This window comes from Eleutherodactylus coqui, chromosome 12 (assembly GCF_035609145.1).
Source record: "Eleutherodactylus coqui strain aEleCoq1 chromosome 12, aEleCoq1.hap1, whole genome shotgun sequence".
Classification (NCBI taxonomy): domain Eukaryota; kingdom Metazoa; phylum Chordata; class Amphibia; order Anura; family Eleutherodactylidae; genus Eleutherodactylus; species Eleutherodactylus coqui.
The window spans coordinates 79540883-79560592 of record NC_089848.1 but is presented as its reverse complement, the minus strand read 5'-3'; the positions used below and the strand labels follow the sequence as shown (position 1 = coordinate 79560592).

The 19710-nt window shown below is 46.4% G+C and overlaps 1 protein-coding gene across 1 annotated transcript; it reads right to left on the bottom strand.

Annotated features, from left to right (window-relative positions):
- Window positions 1–9589: 9589 nt before the first annotated feature.
- RPS23 (ribosomal protein S23) lies at window positions 9590–13567 on the bottom strand. The gene is made up of 4 exons (XM_066584671.1): window positions 13443–13567; window positions 11429–11588; window positions 11099–11219; window positions 9590–9779 (listed from the first exon to the last, which is right to left on the bottom strand). Exons 1-4 carry the CDS (start codon window positions 13444–13446, stop codon window positions 9633–9635), a joined length of 432 nt encoding a protein of 143 aa, XP_066440768.1. The 5' UTR covers window positions 13447–13567; the 3' UTR covers window positions 9590–9632.
- Window positions 13568–19710: the final 6143 nt, after the last annotated feature.

Sequence of the window (19710 nt, the reverse complement as noted above, 5' to 3'; positions counted from 1 at the left end):
GAGGCCCCCCGACAACAGAGCAGCCAGTAATATACAGTAAGAATACTCTGCCGGACGATTTCTGACATCGGAGCTGTACGTGCTTCAATCAGAATGTCTTCAGACGTCAGACAGTGGATTGGAAAGGGTTAATGCATGTGGGATGGTGTTAGTTTTCTACTATTTAAGACCCTGACCTGTCTATGGCATCATCAATGTGTAATATGTGGCAGCCAGAAAGCGCAGAAAAAATATCAGATTAATATACATTACATAGCAGGATTGATGAATCAGCCCAAACCTGCACTAATGCCTTGGAGAATCGCATAACTGACAGTTCCATCACATACTTCTGTTTCTTGTAAAGGGAATGATTCTGGTAATAGATCTAACACTGTAGAAGACATTTTTTTTTAAAAGCGGTATCTCCTATTTAGATTTTTGAAAACAGGGAGTTGCTAATGATGCAGAAAAGGAAACTAAATCAGATTTCCCATTAGCCAGTCAGCAGACCGTGTTTGTGCCGACAGAGTACAGGCTGCCATCGCCAGCACCAGGCAATGACTCTCCGTCAGGCTTACTACTGGAACGCTCCTGCAGTCTTTTAGGCTGCCTACACGTGGGCGAGCGCGATATCGGACCGTGAAACTCAGCCCGACATTGTGCTCATGAATGTGCGCTGTCCCTGCGGATGTGAGGTGTTTTTCAGGCAAAAGCGCCTTGCGCCTTGAAGTTCCTATCCTCTCACGCGAGTTTTACGCACGATAGAGGAACAGAAGTGTTTCCCATTGATTTCAATAGGAAACCTCACAGCGCACTACTTGCGAGAGCCATGCGAGGCATTAAAACTCCACTGAAATCAATGGCGATGCGTTCCAAGGAACATGAAAGGTAGGACGTGCCACGATTTTTTCCCGCATCAGGGTGCAGGAAACAAGAGAAAAAAGTCGCTCATGTACATTACTTCATTCAAAGGAATGGGGTTCATATTCGTGTGAGATTTGTGCATCTCGCAACGCACAAATCAGGCGCAGTTTTCTTGGATGTGTGAAAGCGGCCTTAGTGGCTTGCTGTTACAGTAGTTCTCGCATACATTTGTCTAGCTTCTCGAGGTGTGAACTGACACATCAATACCAAATCCTGAAATTGTGTCGTGATTTAGGCCTCATGCACACGGATCATTCAGGATTCCTGGCTGCAACTCCAATAGGACATGCAGCAATTTTTCAAACTCGGACCATCTGAGTGAAAAAAATCGCTCATGTGCACGAATTAGAGATGAGTGAGCGTACTCGGTTCGGGTGTTTTTGCACTTGAGCACTGCTTTTTCCGAGTAACTGACTACTCGGACGAAAAGATTCGGGGGGCGGCGTGGTGGAGCGGGGGGTAGCAATGGGGAACAGGGGGGAGCTCTCTCTCTCCCCCTCTACTCCCCTCTGCAACCCCCCGCTCACCCCCGGCGCCCCCCGAATCTTTTCGTCCGAGTAGTCAGTTATTTTGAAAAAGCGGTGCTCGAGTGCAAAAACACCCGAACCGAGTACGTTCGCTTATCTCTAGCAGGAACCCATTCAAATGAATGCATCCCTTTCCCAATGTGGGTTCTCTCCATATCGCTGTCGGACGGAACTTGTGGAGGAATATTGCCCTTTGTATGTGCCTTTAAGGGCAGCGAATATAATCCCAGTAAATGGCAATTATATGTATTGCTGGTACTCTGCACTGCCAAAGCTTATTTGTTGCATAGAAGGAAACGGATGTCAGTGTTTTCAGTCTTCATGTTATTTTTTTTTTTTAAAACAAAATAGACAAAAATTTCTAAAAAATGTATAAAGAAAATTGTTCTGCAGTTATAATGAAAGGGGAACTCCAGACATTAATATATCATGCTACACTGATGTCCCTCAAAACAGACCATGATGACCAGGCTTGAAATGGAAATGGCTATGCCCCTTATTTTTTTATTTTGGTATATATCCCATGATGCATCATTTCTAGTGAAAAGAGAAAAACAGGCATCATAAGTGAATTGGAGCATTCAGTCAGAGGGGAGAGTAAACTCTCACACCTGTTCACCCCCCAGGATGTCCGAGGTAGCTGTTTATCAGGAATGGAGGATGGAGCCTTCCTATATCCATATAAAAGGAACTCGTTTCTGGAGAATGGAAAGTATAATTCCCCTTCCTCAGGGGTGACTTTACAACGGTTATATGTTCACTCTTGAAGGAGGAGAATTGTATTTTCCACTCCCCGAAACGTGTTCAGAGTTTCTTTATATGGATCTAGGAAGGCTCAATCCTCCACTACTGATTAACAGGTATTGTGGACGTCCTGAGGGTGAAGGGGTGTGAGAGTTTACTCTCCCCTCTCTGGTTGAGCGCTCCCATTTCTTCACTTTATGGAAGTTTCACTGCTGCCTATTATTGAATACTGCCCCCAGAGGTTTGTTCCTGAGCTCCATCTGCTTTTCTTCACCCTGTACCTTAGGACGTCTAGTGGAGCAATGGTCTGCCACCTGAGACTGTACTGGGACTTGTTCCGCACAGGTTGCTTCTGTAGGGGTCAGTTGACTGGGAGCCCCCCACAGGATGTTGTGATCAGGTCACAGAATAATTATAAAGCTGATAAAGTTGTAAAAAAAAGAAACAAGTTGGCGGAGTGCAACCTATAGTCCTACGGTGTTGATCCAGATAAAGGCAAAAACTCCATAAGGCCGACATTAACTAAAATGGAATTAGGTAAAAGAATTCTTGCATCAGCATTACTACCTTGATCAACAGTCCATCTCCAGTATTGTGTTGACTAAGGATATTTTTACATGGGCCATCAGTTGCCTAAGTAGTCACTCAATGGGCAACTGTCGTCCTATGAAAACACAGGGCTCAACAAGGTAAGTGAGTGAGAATCACTCACTTGTCAGAGTCGCTTTGTTTTCAGCTGAGCTAAGAACCAAGTAACTATCGGCCCATTTAAATAAGCAGTGATTCATCTATGAACAACTACCTGTTTACTCTGAATGGAGGCGGGCAGCTGGTAGAGATCATTGCTGCTGTGCAGAAGCACATAATTATCATTGGGAGCGCCCAACGGTCTTCCAGTGTAAAAGTACCCTGAGACTATCAGTAACCATGTTTTCATATTACCGATCGGGCTAGTATATTTGGCCTTGTCCCTTTGTCTCCCGCCCATCCTGACCTCTGTCTGCCCGTTGTTGTACGTACGCTGTCTGCCAGGACCCTTGCTCTGCCTGTCCAGGACTTCACTTGGGTACTGCAGCCCGCTGTTATCTGTTTAGGTTCACTGTTACTAATGAGAGCTTCTCCTGGGGTAGCAACCTGGGGTTCTCGATCCACACACCCTTGTGGAACTTCAGGCTGTATTCACACGGGCGAGTGTGATTTTGGTCAATGAAAAAATTGACCATTTCTCATGTGTTTTCCATGTTACTTTATTGCGATTTTGACGTGCATTTTTATCATGCATCTTTCTCTGTACTTCCTGGTTATTTCATGTGGTCCCCATAGTAACCTGCTTTAAAAATGCATTGCACTCTTGGAGAATCGAACAAAAATAGGAAATACAGCAATTTTCTAACTCAGACTATCTGTCCAAGGGGAAGAAGGAAAACAATGCTTGTGCAGAATCACCCATCCAAATGAATAGGTTCTTTCCTGTGCATGTTCTGTCCATCTCGGACTAGGACAGAACTTGGATGGGAAAATCAGCCTTGTGAATACACTCTTGTGGTGGGAAACTCATAACCGCTGATGGTATGTTCGCACAGCGGGTTTTTGTTATGGGTCTGATGCAGAATCCACACCAATTCCACATCCCATTAATTTCAATGTTATAGTCTATATGGCACAAACTTTTTCAAATATGCATCTGGAAAAAAAAAAGTAGTTACATGTAACTTAAAAGAGGATACTGGCTTGTTTGTGTGTTGGAAATCCAAATGCAGATTTGCAGCAAAAAATTCACAGTTCAGATTTCTTCTGCAGTTTTTAGAGGCGGAAAAATCTGCATCAGATTTTTCCATGTGAGCATACCCTTGGACTCTTCTCCCTGGTGTAGCTCCAAGCCAAATTTGACAGTGACCCAGTGGCTCACTTCTCCTACAGACCTTGTTACAGTTGATTGGTGACCAAGAGCTAGGTACTGCTGTTTGGGATGTCTTGGTGCAAGGGCTACCAGGGACCAGGATTATAGAGAAGTCTGCTCATAGCTTCTTGACCAGACATGAACGTCCATTTACTTGGTTGCTTCATTCATCGCTCACGTCCAGCATGATATGATACAGTCCCTGAAACAGAGATTACTTACCAGTTATCTGTTCTCCGTGAGCACCTGTGAGAGACCATCTCCCATCCGGAGCGGAAACAGAAACCTCCCAGAACACTTTAAAAGGCAGGACTGAGGGTGGACACCCACTTGATATATGATGAAAGAGAGTGAAAGCGCATGATAATGAAACCAATGATTTTCAATGGTTTCATTCTCATTTGCAATGTTTTAAATGCAATCTCACACCGCAAAGAAGAATGGGCGATATCGGCCATTTTTTTTTTTTTAAATGAGGCTAGCGGCAGCAGTGCTGGCCCCATTGGAAACATAGGGAGAGCGTAGCGCTCCCCTGACACAGCTGCTTCTGAATGACAGCTGAGTGCTGCCTCTGATTGGGTGAGCACTCAGCCAATCAGAGGGAGCGCTTTCTGAAGGCAGGGATTTTTCACTCCCTGGCCTCCAGAACAGAGAAGACGACTGCCGGGACTGGAGAGAAGGGCCAGACGGCTCTTCTAGGTGAGTTATTTTTTTTTTTTTACAGCTTGCTATGATTCTCAGGGAAGGGCTTATATTTCAAGCCCTTCCCCAAAAATCATTGTTGCAAACCCACTGCTTTCAATGGGGCAGCAGCAGTGTCGGCCTCATTGAAAGCAGTGGGTAAGCATCATGGACTTCTGCCACAGCTGTGACAAGAGGATTCCTTCATCCCCGCAGGAGTGGAGGAATCCCTGCCACAGCTGTGTCAGGGGAGCGCAACGTTCTCCCTCTGTTATCAATGGGGCTAGCGCTGCTGCTGCTGGCCCCATTGAAAACAATGGGCGATATTGCCCATTCTTCCTTGCAATGCGAGATTACAGTGAAAACATCGGAAATGAAAATGAGACCATTAAAAATCATTGGTTTCATTATCATGTGTTTTCACTCACTCTCGCATCGCAAAGCTATCGTATAGCAAGTGGGTGTCCACCTTAAAGGAGATTCATCAGCTACAATTTTATCAAAATCAGACACAAGGCTTTAGTATGAGCAGTAGGGAGTTTTGCTTGTTTTATTATAGGAACTATAACCTTGTAAGTTAACAGCCCGATCATATTTTTCATCAAGCCATGTTTCAGTTATTCCTAATATATCATAGTTTTCTTCAGACATACTCGCTTCAAGCTCACCCACATTACTGATCAGACTTCTTACATTTGTTGCCATACATTTGATACAGTAGTGGTTATTTGTATTTACTATGCTACTTATGGCCCCATCAGCTTTCAGTTCTAACTCTACTAACCCCTCCCACACAAGCAATCAAACCATTGCAAGTTCATGTTTCCTATGGGGCCTTAAAAAAAAAAAAAAAGGGGGTTTGTTACCATAAAATCCCTTTCTCGTCACGTTCATTGGGGGACGCGGCAAGACCTTGGGTATAGCTGCTGCCACTAGGTGGTGACACTAAGGAAAGAAAAAGTTAGTTCCTCCTACCAGCTATACCCCCTCCTGCAGGCACTGAACTAAATAAGTTTGTACGTAAGCAGGAGAGAGCAGACTAACACCTGAAGTCGAGCCATACAGACTAGAAGTAGAATGATAGTTCTAGGAAAAGAGTCAGGGCGGCTAAAGAAGCGCCTTAGATAAGCGTTTCTCTTCCAGTAAGGAAGCAATTGTTGATGGTCTAGAAACCGCTTGCAATTTTCTGAAGGCGAGAGACTCGATCCCTACAGGAGCTAGGGAACAGGTAAGATAAGTCAAGTAGAAAGTACTGCGTGCTTTGTAGTCGCCAAGGGAGGGCAAACTACTGACCTGAGAGAACCTGATGCCTGGTCTAGACTGGGCTGTCGTCATAACACTGGCCCTCCATCTGCCTGCTGTTGGATGCAAAGGCTAAGAGGGCTACAACACAGGATTAACCTCAGCACAGCATGGTGCAAGTGGCATATAGCAGAGGATGAAGTATGGAGGTCTGATGACTGAAAAACAAAAAGGAACCAAGATGAGAATTCGGAGGCAGGATACTTGTGGAAACTGCCCGGAACACAAAGAACAGGAGTGCTCTGGAGGGCAGAAGAACAAGGTTCACGATGCTACTAGTGGTGGTGCTATGGCCCATCTAGTTGGAATAGCTCCTAGAAGAATGGGGGATGTGCAACTTCATTTATTATATGGGGCACTGTCACGCACCACGCTGCAAGCGTTAGTACTGTACGGATGAAAATCCAACACCGTACTTTTAAAGAAACGAAATACGGGGAATGCACCTGTTATGCGTACCCCTGCCATGTACTAGCTCTAGACATTACCATTGCATATATGACCGTGATGCCAGTCCCTGAAAGGTCATAGAAATGGCGTCTATCAGCAGGATATTTAAACCTAAGGAGGGGAGTAAATGGGCCATCTCACACTACAATGCACTGCATGAAGACAGAGTAGCTATAATCCATCAAGCGTTCTAGATTTCAGATTGTCCACCGGGCAGTTAGTCAGTTTACCCTCTTCTATGTGCAGAGATAAGACATCAAAAACTGTCACATTCCTCAGCTCAGTGGACTGATTTAGTGTCAGTCTCTCTGCTCAGACTGTCTTGTTTTTTTTTGTCTCAAATGTGTGTGAACATTTAGTTCAAGAGGGGAGAAAGCAAGTCGCCAGCAGCACAAATTGTATATCCCTCCAGGGGTTGGGCATAGATTATGCAGTAGCCAAAGAGACCGGTGATTGAATCTTAATCACCAAAAATACATGCAGCCATAAGAAAGACTTCGGCAGCATCCAGGGTGCAAATTGATATCCAAAGTTTTATTCCCCCATCACAGAAAAACAGGCAACGTTTCGGCCATGTTGGCCTTTGTCAAGCTCAATCATAGTGGTGCACAATCACATATAAATAGTATCACAGTAAAGCAATTAACAAATCAAAACCCTCCACCCAATTTGCATCCCCTCCTAGTCACAGATGTCCATTTGCATATAATCTCAGGTGCCAGCGATTTAATATATATAAAAATACTTCTGTGCATGGTTTTACAATCTATTTGTAGCAGGATAACAACTGGTTAAACTATACATTTATTGAGGATATAATGATAGCGTATGTATGTGATATTTGCATAATGCAGAAGGAACGTAATGCCTCCCCTGAAAGTGCAGGATCCCAGATGCATTTATTCACTGACTAAACTGTGCAGTCTGTTCAGAAATGCTGGTTTTTTATGCCGGCTGAGCCGCAGCATAGCGGTATATGTTTATTGGGATCATGTGGGCGTCACCCATGACATAGTGGATGACGTTGCAATGGGACAACGCGATACCGGCGATCTTCTCACACATGCGTAGTAGAGGAAAGCAGACGCCGACAGTACACACTCATGTGATCACCATGGAGATGACAGCCTCGAGGAGGAGGGAGATGCTGGCACCTGAGATTATATGCAAATCAACATCTGTGACTAGGAGGGGTTGCAAATTGGGTGGAGGGTTTTGATTTGTTAATTGCTTTACTGTGATACTATTTATATGTGATTGTGCACCACTATGATTGAGCTTGACAAAGGCCAACATGGCCGAAACGTTGCCTGTTTTTCTGTGATGGGGGAATAAAACTTTGGATATCAATTTGCACCCTGGATGCTGCCGAAGTCTTCCTTATTAGTTCAAGAGGGGTGTGTTCCCCTCTAGAGATGAGCGAACGTACTCGTTTCGAGTAATTACTCGATCGAGCACCGCGATTTTCGAGTACGTCCATACTCGGGTGAAAAGATTCGGGGGGTGCCCTCTCTCCCCCACTCACCCACGGTGCCCCCCGAATCTTTTCGCCCGAGTACGAAAGTACTCGAAAATCGCGGCGCTCGGGCAAAAAAGGGGCATGGCCGAGTAGGTTCACTCATCTCTATTCCCCTCCCCTCTGCATCTGTATGTTCTAATTATGTGCCATCCAAACTAGTTTCATTCATTAGCCTGAGGAAGGAGATATGCCGAAAGCTTGCTGCATCATGTATTTGTTAGCCATTAAGAGGTATCATATCTACAGGATTACTTGGTTTCTCTTACTGAGAACAATCACACTTTACTCTGGCTAGCACTGTACCAAACCTTTTTTTCATATTGTTCAGCTTATTACTCCTAAGGAAGAGGGCGATATGGTGGAAGAGTAGATATAATTCAGTAATCATGCTGAATACTGAGACCCACCATCCTACCATTACTCCTATAGAAGAGTGTAATGAGAATAAGGATAACTGTCATGACTGACTAGGCTTGTGCAATACAGAGACAGAGCGTCGCACCGCTTACTATCACTCCAAGACAGGGCTAACATGGTGCATGATGGTAGACATTGATCACTCCTACCAAATACTGGGACTCGCTGTCCTACCATTACTCCTGTAAAAAAGGGGGTACTGAGACAGGACTGTTGTCTTGACAAGCCTGCACCGATGATACTGGTAGTCGTAAGGCTTACAGTTACTCCTCCTATGGAACACTGACAGTGATGCATGTTTATCCTTGGCCGTTTTCAGCCCTGTGTTGCCCATTGAAGTGAATGGGCAGCAGTTTCAGCGCTGCCGAACACAGCACAACTTGGCAACATGTTTTTGGCAGCGTTAAATGCCCTAGCTACACTACCTGAGGCGGGGGGAATCCATACTCACCTAGCAGGTGCTGTTGGTGTCCCCACCGGTGTTCTCTGTAGTTCCAGGCCGGCTGCTGGGCACTTCTCAAGCTGGCAAAGCTTCTATTGCTAGCGACGGGGATTGAAATACCTGCCACCTCCCAATGAGAGATTGCTCTGATTGCCTGAGTGACAGCCAGCTTATCTAATCACAGCCAGGACTGGATGCACCAATCACAGCCATTCAATGGAGGCGGGGTCTTCGAACTTTGTCACTAGCAAAAGATCCTCTGCCGGCTTGACAAATGCCCGGCAGCCGGCCTGAAACTATGGAGAACACCAGTGGGGACCCCGACGGCACCGGCTAAGAGTATGGAATTTTTTTTTTTCCCTGCATCCTTGGCCACGTTCTCAGCTGTGCTGAAAATGCAGCCAAACACATGCCAGCGCTGCTGAAACAGCCGTGAATGCAGTGCCTGTGTGAGGGAGGCCTTAGGCTCTAACCAGATTTCTTTTACATCCCAGGATTCCACCAGAATCCCCCAAAACAGCAGACGAACTGCAGGATGGAACCACAGACTCCACTGAACATGTTCACGTTCCAATCGGCATTTCTGCCAGCCAGAATAGTGTAGCTGACTGTATGCAGAGCCCTGGCAATATAACACAAGGGCCATAAACACAGCAAGTAATCAGACAGCAGCTGTCGTAAACCAGTGAAGACCACCAGAATTTGTGAAATTTGTTTATTGAACAAGGGGAGGGCAGAACATGTTTAAGATCTTGGTCTCTCCTTCTTGCCTTTGTACAAAGCCAACAGAGATACATTGGCTACTTTTACAACCTTGAACCGGACACCAGGAATGTCACCGACGGCGTGACCAGCCCGACCGAATCCAGCAACCAAAACTTCATCGTTTTCCTAAGACAAAGAAAGGTAAAAGTGTTAAGTGTCAAACTGGATACTAGTGTTACATTAGACAGGGGGCCTTGTAGTCAGGAACCAAGGCAGAATCCATCATAGTGCTGGTAATGTGGGACAAGGGGCATGATCACCCAACAGTGCTGGACTGTCCTACTGCTCAGTAAGCTGTATACTATAACCTATACTCCAGTATGCTCACATGGAATAGAAATACTGCAGTTTAACTGACTTTTGGGAGATCTATTAAGTTGTAATACAACAAGCACATTTACTAATATGGTCTTCGTTAAAAAGCAACACAATGGGGCACTGTCCAATCCATCAGTTAAAAGAATAGTGTCACCAGATTCATGTTGCCCGAGCCATGACCGGCATGAACCCAGGACAGGTATACCCATCACTTGCGTGTAGGCTTATTCAGAAACGCTGCAGCATTTCAGAACACACACAAATATAAAACTTGGAACGGAGCTCCGGGTCACAGAGATGGGCTGCATCAGCTTGTTCCCTGCAGCAAACAAGGAGTGACAGCTCTCTGGCTATACACAAGACAGGAAGCGCTCTTAATCTAAATGATCCAGACAGGGAAGAGGATGGCACAGCCGCCTCTGCGACTAGGAGCTGCGTTCGAGTCAAACTGTAAAGTGTGTTCATTCTGAAACACCAAAGCATCCCAGAACACCACATACACGAGGGCAGTGGGGGCATACCTGCCCTGCGTTTGTTACCCACAGCTAGCAAGATACAGATGACAGGTTTCCTTTAAAGGGACTTTTCCCAGCATGTTGATTGCTTATATTTAGGCCTCATGCCCACGGCCGGGTCGGATTCCACCTGTGAAATATTGCAGCGGAATCAGCCCGCACCCCTCAGAGACCCTGTACTCACCTCTCCGGCGCTGGGCAGTGACACAGATGCTCGCGTCACTGTCAGTGCCCACTGCGCAGGACGGACGGCTTCCATTGACTACAATGGAAGCCGTCAGCACGTTTTCCCACACAGAACATGCTGAGATTCTTCCCTGTGAGCAGACCAGCAGTCATATGTGTGTCCCCATTCATTTCAATGGGACTACCAAAAATAGCCGAGTGCTTCTCAGAATCTATATGGGTTCCATTTGTTAGACCCCATAAATCAGCAGCGCATCCCCCATCCTGTGTGGATACTGTTTATAAGCCATTATTCATATCACACGAGGTCACACTGCAATAGCTCCTGATAAAGCAGGTTGTTCTTGTTTGTTCCGAGGGGGATAAATGGAAAACCTATGACTATATAGCTGAACAGGCCAACATGCCGCCCCCAATCATAATCACCTCAATAAAGTTCAAGCAGCCGTCATTGGGTACGAAGGCGGTGATCTTCTTGCCGTTCTTGATCAGCTGCACTCGGACACATTTCCTGATGGCAGAGTTTGGCTGTTTAGCCTCAACACCACTGAAAAAGAAGATCGGCCATGAATAAAACCCCAGACCCTGCAGTACATAGTCTGTCAGTGTAAGTACCACACCCCCACATTGGGACTGCAGACACGTTATTACCCATCAGGACACAAAGTGCAAAATATGTGTAGTCGTAGCAGAAAGGTTTCCCCCGTATGAAGTCATGCCTTTCTGCACACGAGGTCTTTGGACCCCCAAACTTACACTTTTTCCAGGACAATTCCTTTGGCGTGGGAAGCGCCTCCAAAAGGGTTGGCCTTGAGAGCGGTCCCCAAGTGGGCCTTCTTGTACTGCTTGTCGTGCCACTTCTGCTCACGGCGGTGGTTGCGCAGCTTTCTTGCTGTACGAAGACCACGGCACTTGCCTGGGGAACAAGAAGACAACAAAGGTCTATTAGAAGAGGCAAGTAATATCTGAGACATCATCCGTTTCAAGACTTAAGGAAGACGGGCACAAAGGGATCAAACACCAAGGCGCACGCATCAATGGTGTGACAGGGACTATAGTCAAGGAAGCCGATGCCACAACGGTCAGCAGTGATGGGACTCATTAGCCCCACCGCTGACAGCGCAGTCACAAGTTCATGATGAGCCGCGATGACAACTGCAGAACAAACTCCTTCTCACTATTACTGATGGAGGCGACGCTACATATTATACTGGTGTCCCTCGTATCAGGGAACCATAAACAGAGGTACGTGGTTCTAGGTGACAGCTGAGGCGGGGTGCAGTTTTTGTACTTACCGGGCTCCCCGATCCTGTGCCGTCACCCCAGACAGTCAGCGCTCCGTCTATCAGTATGGCTCTGTTCATTCAGTGTGCACAGACTGACAAGAGCGCCGACCTCCTGGGGGTGACGGAATGGGAAGCCCAAAGAGTGTAAGAGCCACACACCAGGACTCTGCTTATAAGCACCATAAATTAGGGCCCTTTTAAACAGAGTGATTATCGTTCTGATTCTTGCTGGATCATGCGAATTCGCGGCCCCATTGAAAACAATGGGAGATGATCGCGACCCTCTGCCACGGCAGGGGATTCCTTCATCCCCGCGGGGAGTCCCCTCATTACTGAAGACTGTGACAGTGCTGTCAGTGTTCACTGATGAGCGAACTCCCCAAAACGAAGATTTTCAGGGAGGGGAGGGGGTTTTGAAATATAAGTCCTACCCTGAAAATAATCCCTAGCTGCAGGGAGAAAAAAAAAAAACAAAAAAAAACACATCACCTTAGAAGTGCTGTCATCTCCGACCCGTCTTCTTGAAGGTTCCCGGCACTCCTCAGCATCTCTTCTGGCCAGGGTTTGAAAAATTCCCGCCTCCAGAAAGCGCTGCCTCCAATTGGCTGAGCACTGTGACCAATCAGAGGCAGCGCTCAGCCATTCATTTGAATTGACAGCTCAACGTTAACTCTGATTGGTCAGTGCTCAACCAATCCAAGGTAGCGCTGCTGCAGCCAATCCCCATGCATGTGCGTGTAATACACACCAAGATAGCGCCTGATTTTTTTTAGCGCACATGAGGAATGCTCACAGGGAAAAAACCCGCTGATGTGAGCGGCCCAAAAGAAATCGGCCATCGGCATCACGTGCAACGACAATACATACGATGGCAGCCTGAGGCTGGGATCACATGAGCGTATCTCGCACCGTGCAGCCTGTGAGATATACAGGCGCACTGACATTAGTCTGCGGGCCACCATCACCATGTACTATCTGGGTAGGAATATGCGCAAGACGCACCAAGAACGAACATGCTGCTATAACATACACAATTCATGTGAAACGCAACATGGCCACCTATGTAATATCATTACAGCGCCAATCCACACGCGCAGTAACTAAACGCTGGTATAGGGCAGCCATTAGTCACATATCGCACTCCCTGGAGCACATTATAAGGAACTCTATAAATAAGGTGTTCGGCCCAGATGTCACAAGTGGATGCCCACCAAACACTGCCCCCCCCCCCCCCTCTCTATATACTACACGAGGGGTGTGATAAGCGGCGGCAGGGCGCACTATATTACATGGCGGACGGGTACAGGACCATCATGGCGCCGCCGCCTCATGGTGTCTTCACTCTCTACATTCACATTCCTCCAAGCCCCGGCGGCGCTACTGTCATCCCGCGAGGAGATACACCTGCTCCCCGGGTGTCCGGCGTCCACGGCCTGCGCTCTACCCGCCGGGGTAACCGCTCCACGCCGCAGCGCCTCACTCACCCATCTTGCCTGTCCCAGGGCCGACTGCGGAAAGATCGTCTCCCAGCAGCCACCGAGAGACCCAGCAGCTGCGAGGACCCCAGCAAGCCTGCCCTAGGTGGTGCCTGACCCGGAAATACTGAGGTTGTGCCCCACTTTTCTTGTGAGGGGAAGCTTGGATGCGCCTTATCTGTCAGGATATCTTTAATATCATATACAGACGGCTGCGGAGGGGTTTCCTATTAAAATATCGGGACTTTATTTTTACATCTTACAGGCGATAGGTGGCTAATGGTTTAAGCAAACTACATATCCCATGATGCTTGGCGTGTAAAGCGGCCTACAGCTGGCCCCGCCCACAGGATGGCCTGTAGAGCCTGCAGAGGGGTGTATAACATGGGGCTTGCAGTACAGACTGCCTTGTAGATAGAAGTACTTCAATCATGTATCCCTGCAGAATCAGACACATTAGTTTGAAATTGTCCTCTGGGCCCGTTCACACGGCGTATATTCTGTTCGTATTGCATCCGTATGTTTTACGGAGGCGAGGCGGACAGCGTGCAGCGCCATTGCTGGATTCTGATAAGCCGTTTTTTCCTGGACCGATTGTTCGCATTAAAAAAAAAAAAATACAGTCCTGTGTCAGTATTTACGTACGGAAATTACCCGTTAACCCCTCAGTGACCGCCCTATTTAGTGCCTTAACCAAGCGATTTATATCACTGCAGTGTTGGCGCCATAAAGGCTCCTCCCCACGAGCGCAGGCGTAGGAACGCTCGTGATGGCGTGACATATACGCGCTGTGAAGGGAGCGCAAATCAGTGCTTTTTACTGTACTTTTCTGCCCATTCACATGGACGCGGGACACACACCATGATTGACCAGGCTGTGCCGTCTAATTAGCACTCGGTGTTATCGATTTCCCCGTGTAATCACGTAGTTCAGTGCACAATTTTACAGGGGTCAGAATTTGCGCACCGCCATGGACTCTGATGGGGCTTTTGGTGTGCAAATGCACAGAAAAATAGAGCATGTTGCGTTTTTTTTTCTCACGCAAGCGAAACATGCGCAAAAAAAGTTCTCTGAAAATGAACCGTGAATTGAAATCAATGGGTTTTATTTGCTGCGTATTGCACACGCAAAAAATTCCAGTGCAAATACGCCTGTGTGAATAAACCCAACTCGCTGACAGTCGTATCAGGGTTTGTTTTTCGTGGGATGTGTTGTATATTTTAATGGCCGCACTCTGGGGTCCTTACAGTTTTTTTGGGGGGGAAGATGGAAAAAACATCCGGAAACTCCACCATTTGGTAAAAATAACACAACAAGGCCGGATTCGCACGACTGTATTTACGCGCAGTGAATAGAACCCATCTATTTCACTGGATTAGTTCACAAGCGTGTCTTTTGCGGGCGCAATTCCATCGTGCAAAAACATATACAGCATCTTCTATATAGAACATATGAAACTAATTAGGCTAAACAGCCATTTCAGTGTACGGGATCGTGGCTGCTTGTTTTTTTGCGCGCGCAAAAAGTACAGTAAAAAACGCAGTTGCGTGCGCCAGAATGCAGTGCACATGCGCGGGCACTCGTGTGAATCCAGCCTAACTTTCTTTTTTGGATCAGCACAATCGCTGCAATACCAAGTTTATACGGTTTTTTAATTATTTTTGCGCAAAGAAAACACTTTTTTAACAAATACAATTGACTCCGCATTGATGCGTTTTAAGGCCGGACTCTCATGAACAGGCCAGATTCCGCATGTGGAAATCCACAGTGGAAGACCTGCGTCCACCACGGTAACGAATTGCGCACGGACGCCTTCGGTCGGCGATGTGTGTGATTTCCCTCTCTCTTTGTCCATGCGGAATCCATGTTAAAATAGAGCATACTGTATTTTTTCTTCCGCTCACGGAGTACACAATCCGTATCTGCGAGTATGAAGGAAAATTCGAAAATACATGCCTTTCAAAGCCCGCGTTTTAACGCGGATCGTTCATACAGACAGCGAATGCAGAATCCGCAATTCAAATCTGGTCATGTGAGAGCGGCTCAAGACCCATAAGGCCCAATGTCCACGAACGGACCGGGCGGGAGATCCGCAGCTCCAGAAGCCCATAGGGATGCATTAGCATCTGCAAGGCAAATAAATGCACGCGGATATTTTTTTTTTTCCCCAGCGTGCGGGTCGACATCTCAGCATGCTCCACTTTCCTGCAGATCTTCCGCACGTACAGCTCCCGTTGACCTCAATAGAAGCCGTCCGTATCCACGGCACACCGCAGCTGTTTTTGTGCTGTGCCGCGGATCTGCGGGAGAGCAGGAGATTAAAAGAAAAGAAGTGTGCACGGCGCATGCACGCTGTTGGTGAGTCGAGCACATCTGCCAGGCAGAAGAAAGAAGACCCGGCCGCGACGGATGGGAGACCCGCAGCGTCCGGACATGTGAGTATGCTGTCATTTTTGGCCTCATGGCTGCGGGCACGGGTGGAAATTGCTCCAGTATTCCACCGTGCATGCCCATGGACATGAGGCCTTATATTGTTATTTTTCTGGCAGCAGCTCTGTGAGTGCAACACCCCACAGGGGTGACCCTTGCACCTGGCTAACGTGAAGAGCTGGGAAGGTTAAGTGCTGACGTGTCACGGCGGCACTTACCAGGCTCTGGTCCCGGAGGGATGACATGCAGCCAAGGCCAGAACAGGATCGCAGGCCAGCTTTGAAACCACTAGGATAGGGAATGCCAATAAACAGGATGGGGCCAGTTGTACTTATCACTCGTGACGCCAACGTTCCCACACACCGGTATGCTACGCGGAGGAGAAATGAACACATAGACTTGTGTATAGTACCTCGAGTCCCAAGGAACGGTTAGAGCCCGGTATAACTTTTACTGACTATAACTTGTATAGCAGGTGTGAGGGGTTAATTCACGTTTATGCCTTTAAATTGATAAGTGTATTTCACAGAATACTTATGTGTTTATAATTTGCGTCTTCTTCTGCTAAAGGTTTAAGCTTATACGTGTAAGGGCCGACGCTTTAACAATAGACTACAGAGACTCCATTTTGTATCTCTTTGCTTGTTTTGCTTTAATACATGTATCTGTATTAATTTCAACTTTTACCTAGAAAGATGTTAGATCCCAATTAATGACCTTGAATATGTTCACATATGTCTTATCAGCTTCCTTTCTCTCATGCCTTCTTTCCCTTGAGAAAGCTCACTCCCTTCTAGTAAGAAGCGTCCAGGAATATTTTGTTTTGATACAGTTGTCACCGGACATTGATGTATTGCTCATGTAGGAGACTTCTTTGAAAGATGTGTATTGCTAATTAAAATCTGCAGATGTTATGTAGCCTTGGGCATGCCTGGGGCATGCGCAGTAATCAAATCAATACGTCAGCAAACCTTTTCTATATCATCTGTAATTCTTTGAATAAACTTCACTTCTTCTTTGGCTAACCACATACCCGTGTGGTCATCCATTTAAGTTGTCTTTGAGTACTCAAACCTGAAAATAATTGGGAGGCAGACAGCATCAGCCGAACGGTCTGCTTAAAGACCCCCCACATTACTTGGCGCATCCAACCTGGGGCAGAATTTAACTCCTTACCTGCAGCCGATATCTGACAACCCTGCCTGCCGACCACCTGGACCAGAGGCCACGGGACCCCAGATCTACAAAACACCGGTGTAAGGTAAACTCTTGACTTACCACTCGAGATCTGAGTTCCCCTGTCTTCAAAAGTCACGTGTCGACAGAACGGTTTGTTGCTGCATGTTTATAGGATACTTCTGCCTGTTATTTACGGTGTTCTTGGTAACTGTGCTAGACGGAAGAACCCACATGTGTATATTGCCATGCTGTCTGCTGCAAGCATTGAACTGATAGCTTTTTGTTGTACTTTAACTGCCGCACTCATTTTCCTAGCTGTAATTTGTTATAAGATTACAAAAGCCGCGTATAGAGGTGAGCCGTGGTCTCCTCTCTCCATAAAAAGGTCTTCTAACAAGTGAACATACGTGTCCTGCCAGCTGCGTACCTGGCAGAAGGGACTGTCCTGATCTACCCGAAGGACTGAGGTAGAAACAGCGGACATCAAGTCCATAGTAAACATTCGTGTCCTGCCAGCCGCGACCTGGCAGAAGGGACTAAAAGGTCATTGCGACCGCCAGATTTACCCACTACTCCGTGATTGTGGTAAATCAAAAATGGCAAGTCCAATTATTAGTATGGGGTCCGGACAGTCTAAGACTTTCTTGACCCCTATTGAGATAATTAGGGAGAGAGAGGGGGAGGATATTTATAAGCAAGCCCGTAAAGTCTACAAGCTGATAGGGCTTAAAAGAGCAGGAACTTTTAACTATGAGTTCTGGCGGCAGTACGGAACAAAACACATGAAAGCTATCAAAGACGCCGGTCTAGATAAAGGAATAGAGGCCATAATCAAATACAGTAGAAAGGTAAACGTAGAACGGTGGGATTGTGAACCGAGGAATGAGGGCATACTTGTGTATGCACCCCCGGTGCCTGATCCAGCCAGAATGCACCTGATTTTACCAACCGCAAACAGCTCTGAAATTCTTCCTGACTATCAGAGTTGTATCACTGCAACTCCGCTACAAGAGCCCCAAAGAGAAAAACTTTATTGGCATTGTCCCAGGTGCGGACAACAAAACCCTTTACAAAAACAAACAGCTTTAACTATGTGTAGACGGGAAAAGAATGAAACCGTTGAATGCTATTTTGGCAGACTAGAAACGAAGGCTAGAGACATGGGTCTCACCCTCTGTGCAGATGAAGTGTACTACCCAATGATGTGTGAAGCGTTCATGCAAGGCATTGGCCCATCATTGGCAGATAAAATAAAAGCATGCACCCCTGACTGGCGACAAGCAAAGCCCAGAGACTTGTATAAAAAGGCAGTAGGGTTTGCTATGGATGAGAAGCGCCCCGCAGTGGCGGTTAAATACTATAGCAACCAGGAGGGGAAGGTTCAGCTCCGGGACAGACCCCATAGAGGAAAACGCAAGTGTTATAATTACGGCAAGATAGGCCACCTGGCCAGGGATTGCTTTCATAAGCCCCGGCGATCCAGCCCCAGTATCCCTACCGTGGAAACAGAGGATAGAGGCACACAGACTTTTGAGCCTGCTTCCATATGAGGTGAGGAAGTACCCTTCCTTATAGACACTGGAGCTACAAATCAAGGAGTATGCCTATATGGAAACAGCTAGAGAAATAACAAAGGTCAGACAAAGCAAGTTAGCCGTGAGGAGAGGATCTAGCAAGTTTTTGAGAAAAGCAAGTTAGAATTTTGGGAATCTGAGACCCACAAGTCTCAAAAAGATTCAGAGATAAGCCAAAGTTGGGTAACGTATGTTAGATAGATGGAGTAAGGCACGTGTAGATACGGTAATTATCAGAAAAAGGGAATTCTTTTATAGTTTGTGTTCCTTTGGGACATAAAGCAAGTTCATGCAGAATCTGTGGATAATTATGTGTCAAATAACCAATATTGTCTGTATGTCTTCATGTTATGTAATCTATACGTTCTTCTTTGTCCTTTCTTTTATGTGTTTAACTATTCCTCTGCCGTCTGGGTTTGATAGTCTGAAACCTTAGTTTTCTCTTGTTGCTGCTAATGATTGCTGTGGTTTGGAGCCTGGATATTCTGGCTGTTTTCCAAAATCTTAGTTATTGTTCTATTCCAGAGAGAGATGAAAATTCAAAGTCAGAGAAGGAAGACAGACGTTGAATGTATTGTGTGAATTGTATGGTTTTGAAAATGGAAGAATATAAGAGAGATAGAGGGTTAATGTGTACTTCTTGTGAAAAGCCGCAGCTGCAAGTCGCCCCCCCTTGTCTCCGAAAGGGGGGTATAGTGAGATTTACAGAGAAGGAATGCGTGCCTCTCAAGGCCAAAGATTAGAGCGGAGAACACTGGACGAGTAACGCTGCTTGCTTGAATAGAATAAAACCCGTAATGAATCCAGTGAATCTTACTGTTTTTGCTGTTCGTTGTGTAAATGTCAGTTCTGTAACTGGTCGGACGTGTGCATAATTGCTAAATGTGTGTTCCTTTCATTAGTTTTACAAAGTGGTTGTTGTGGAATCTGGTATACTTCTCTAGTATTACAGACAGTTAAAGTTTGACTGATTCCAGGGAGGGGTGGGAGTGATTGAATGTATTTGTTTGCAAGATGAGGACAGTTGCATCATACGCGTTACGTCCTGTGTGAACTCTTACTAATATTTGAATGAGACTTGACTGCATGAACGG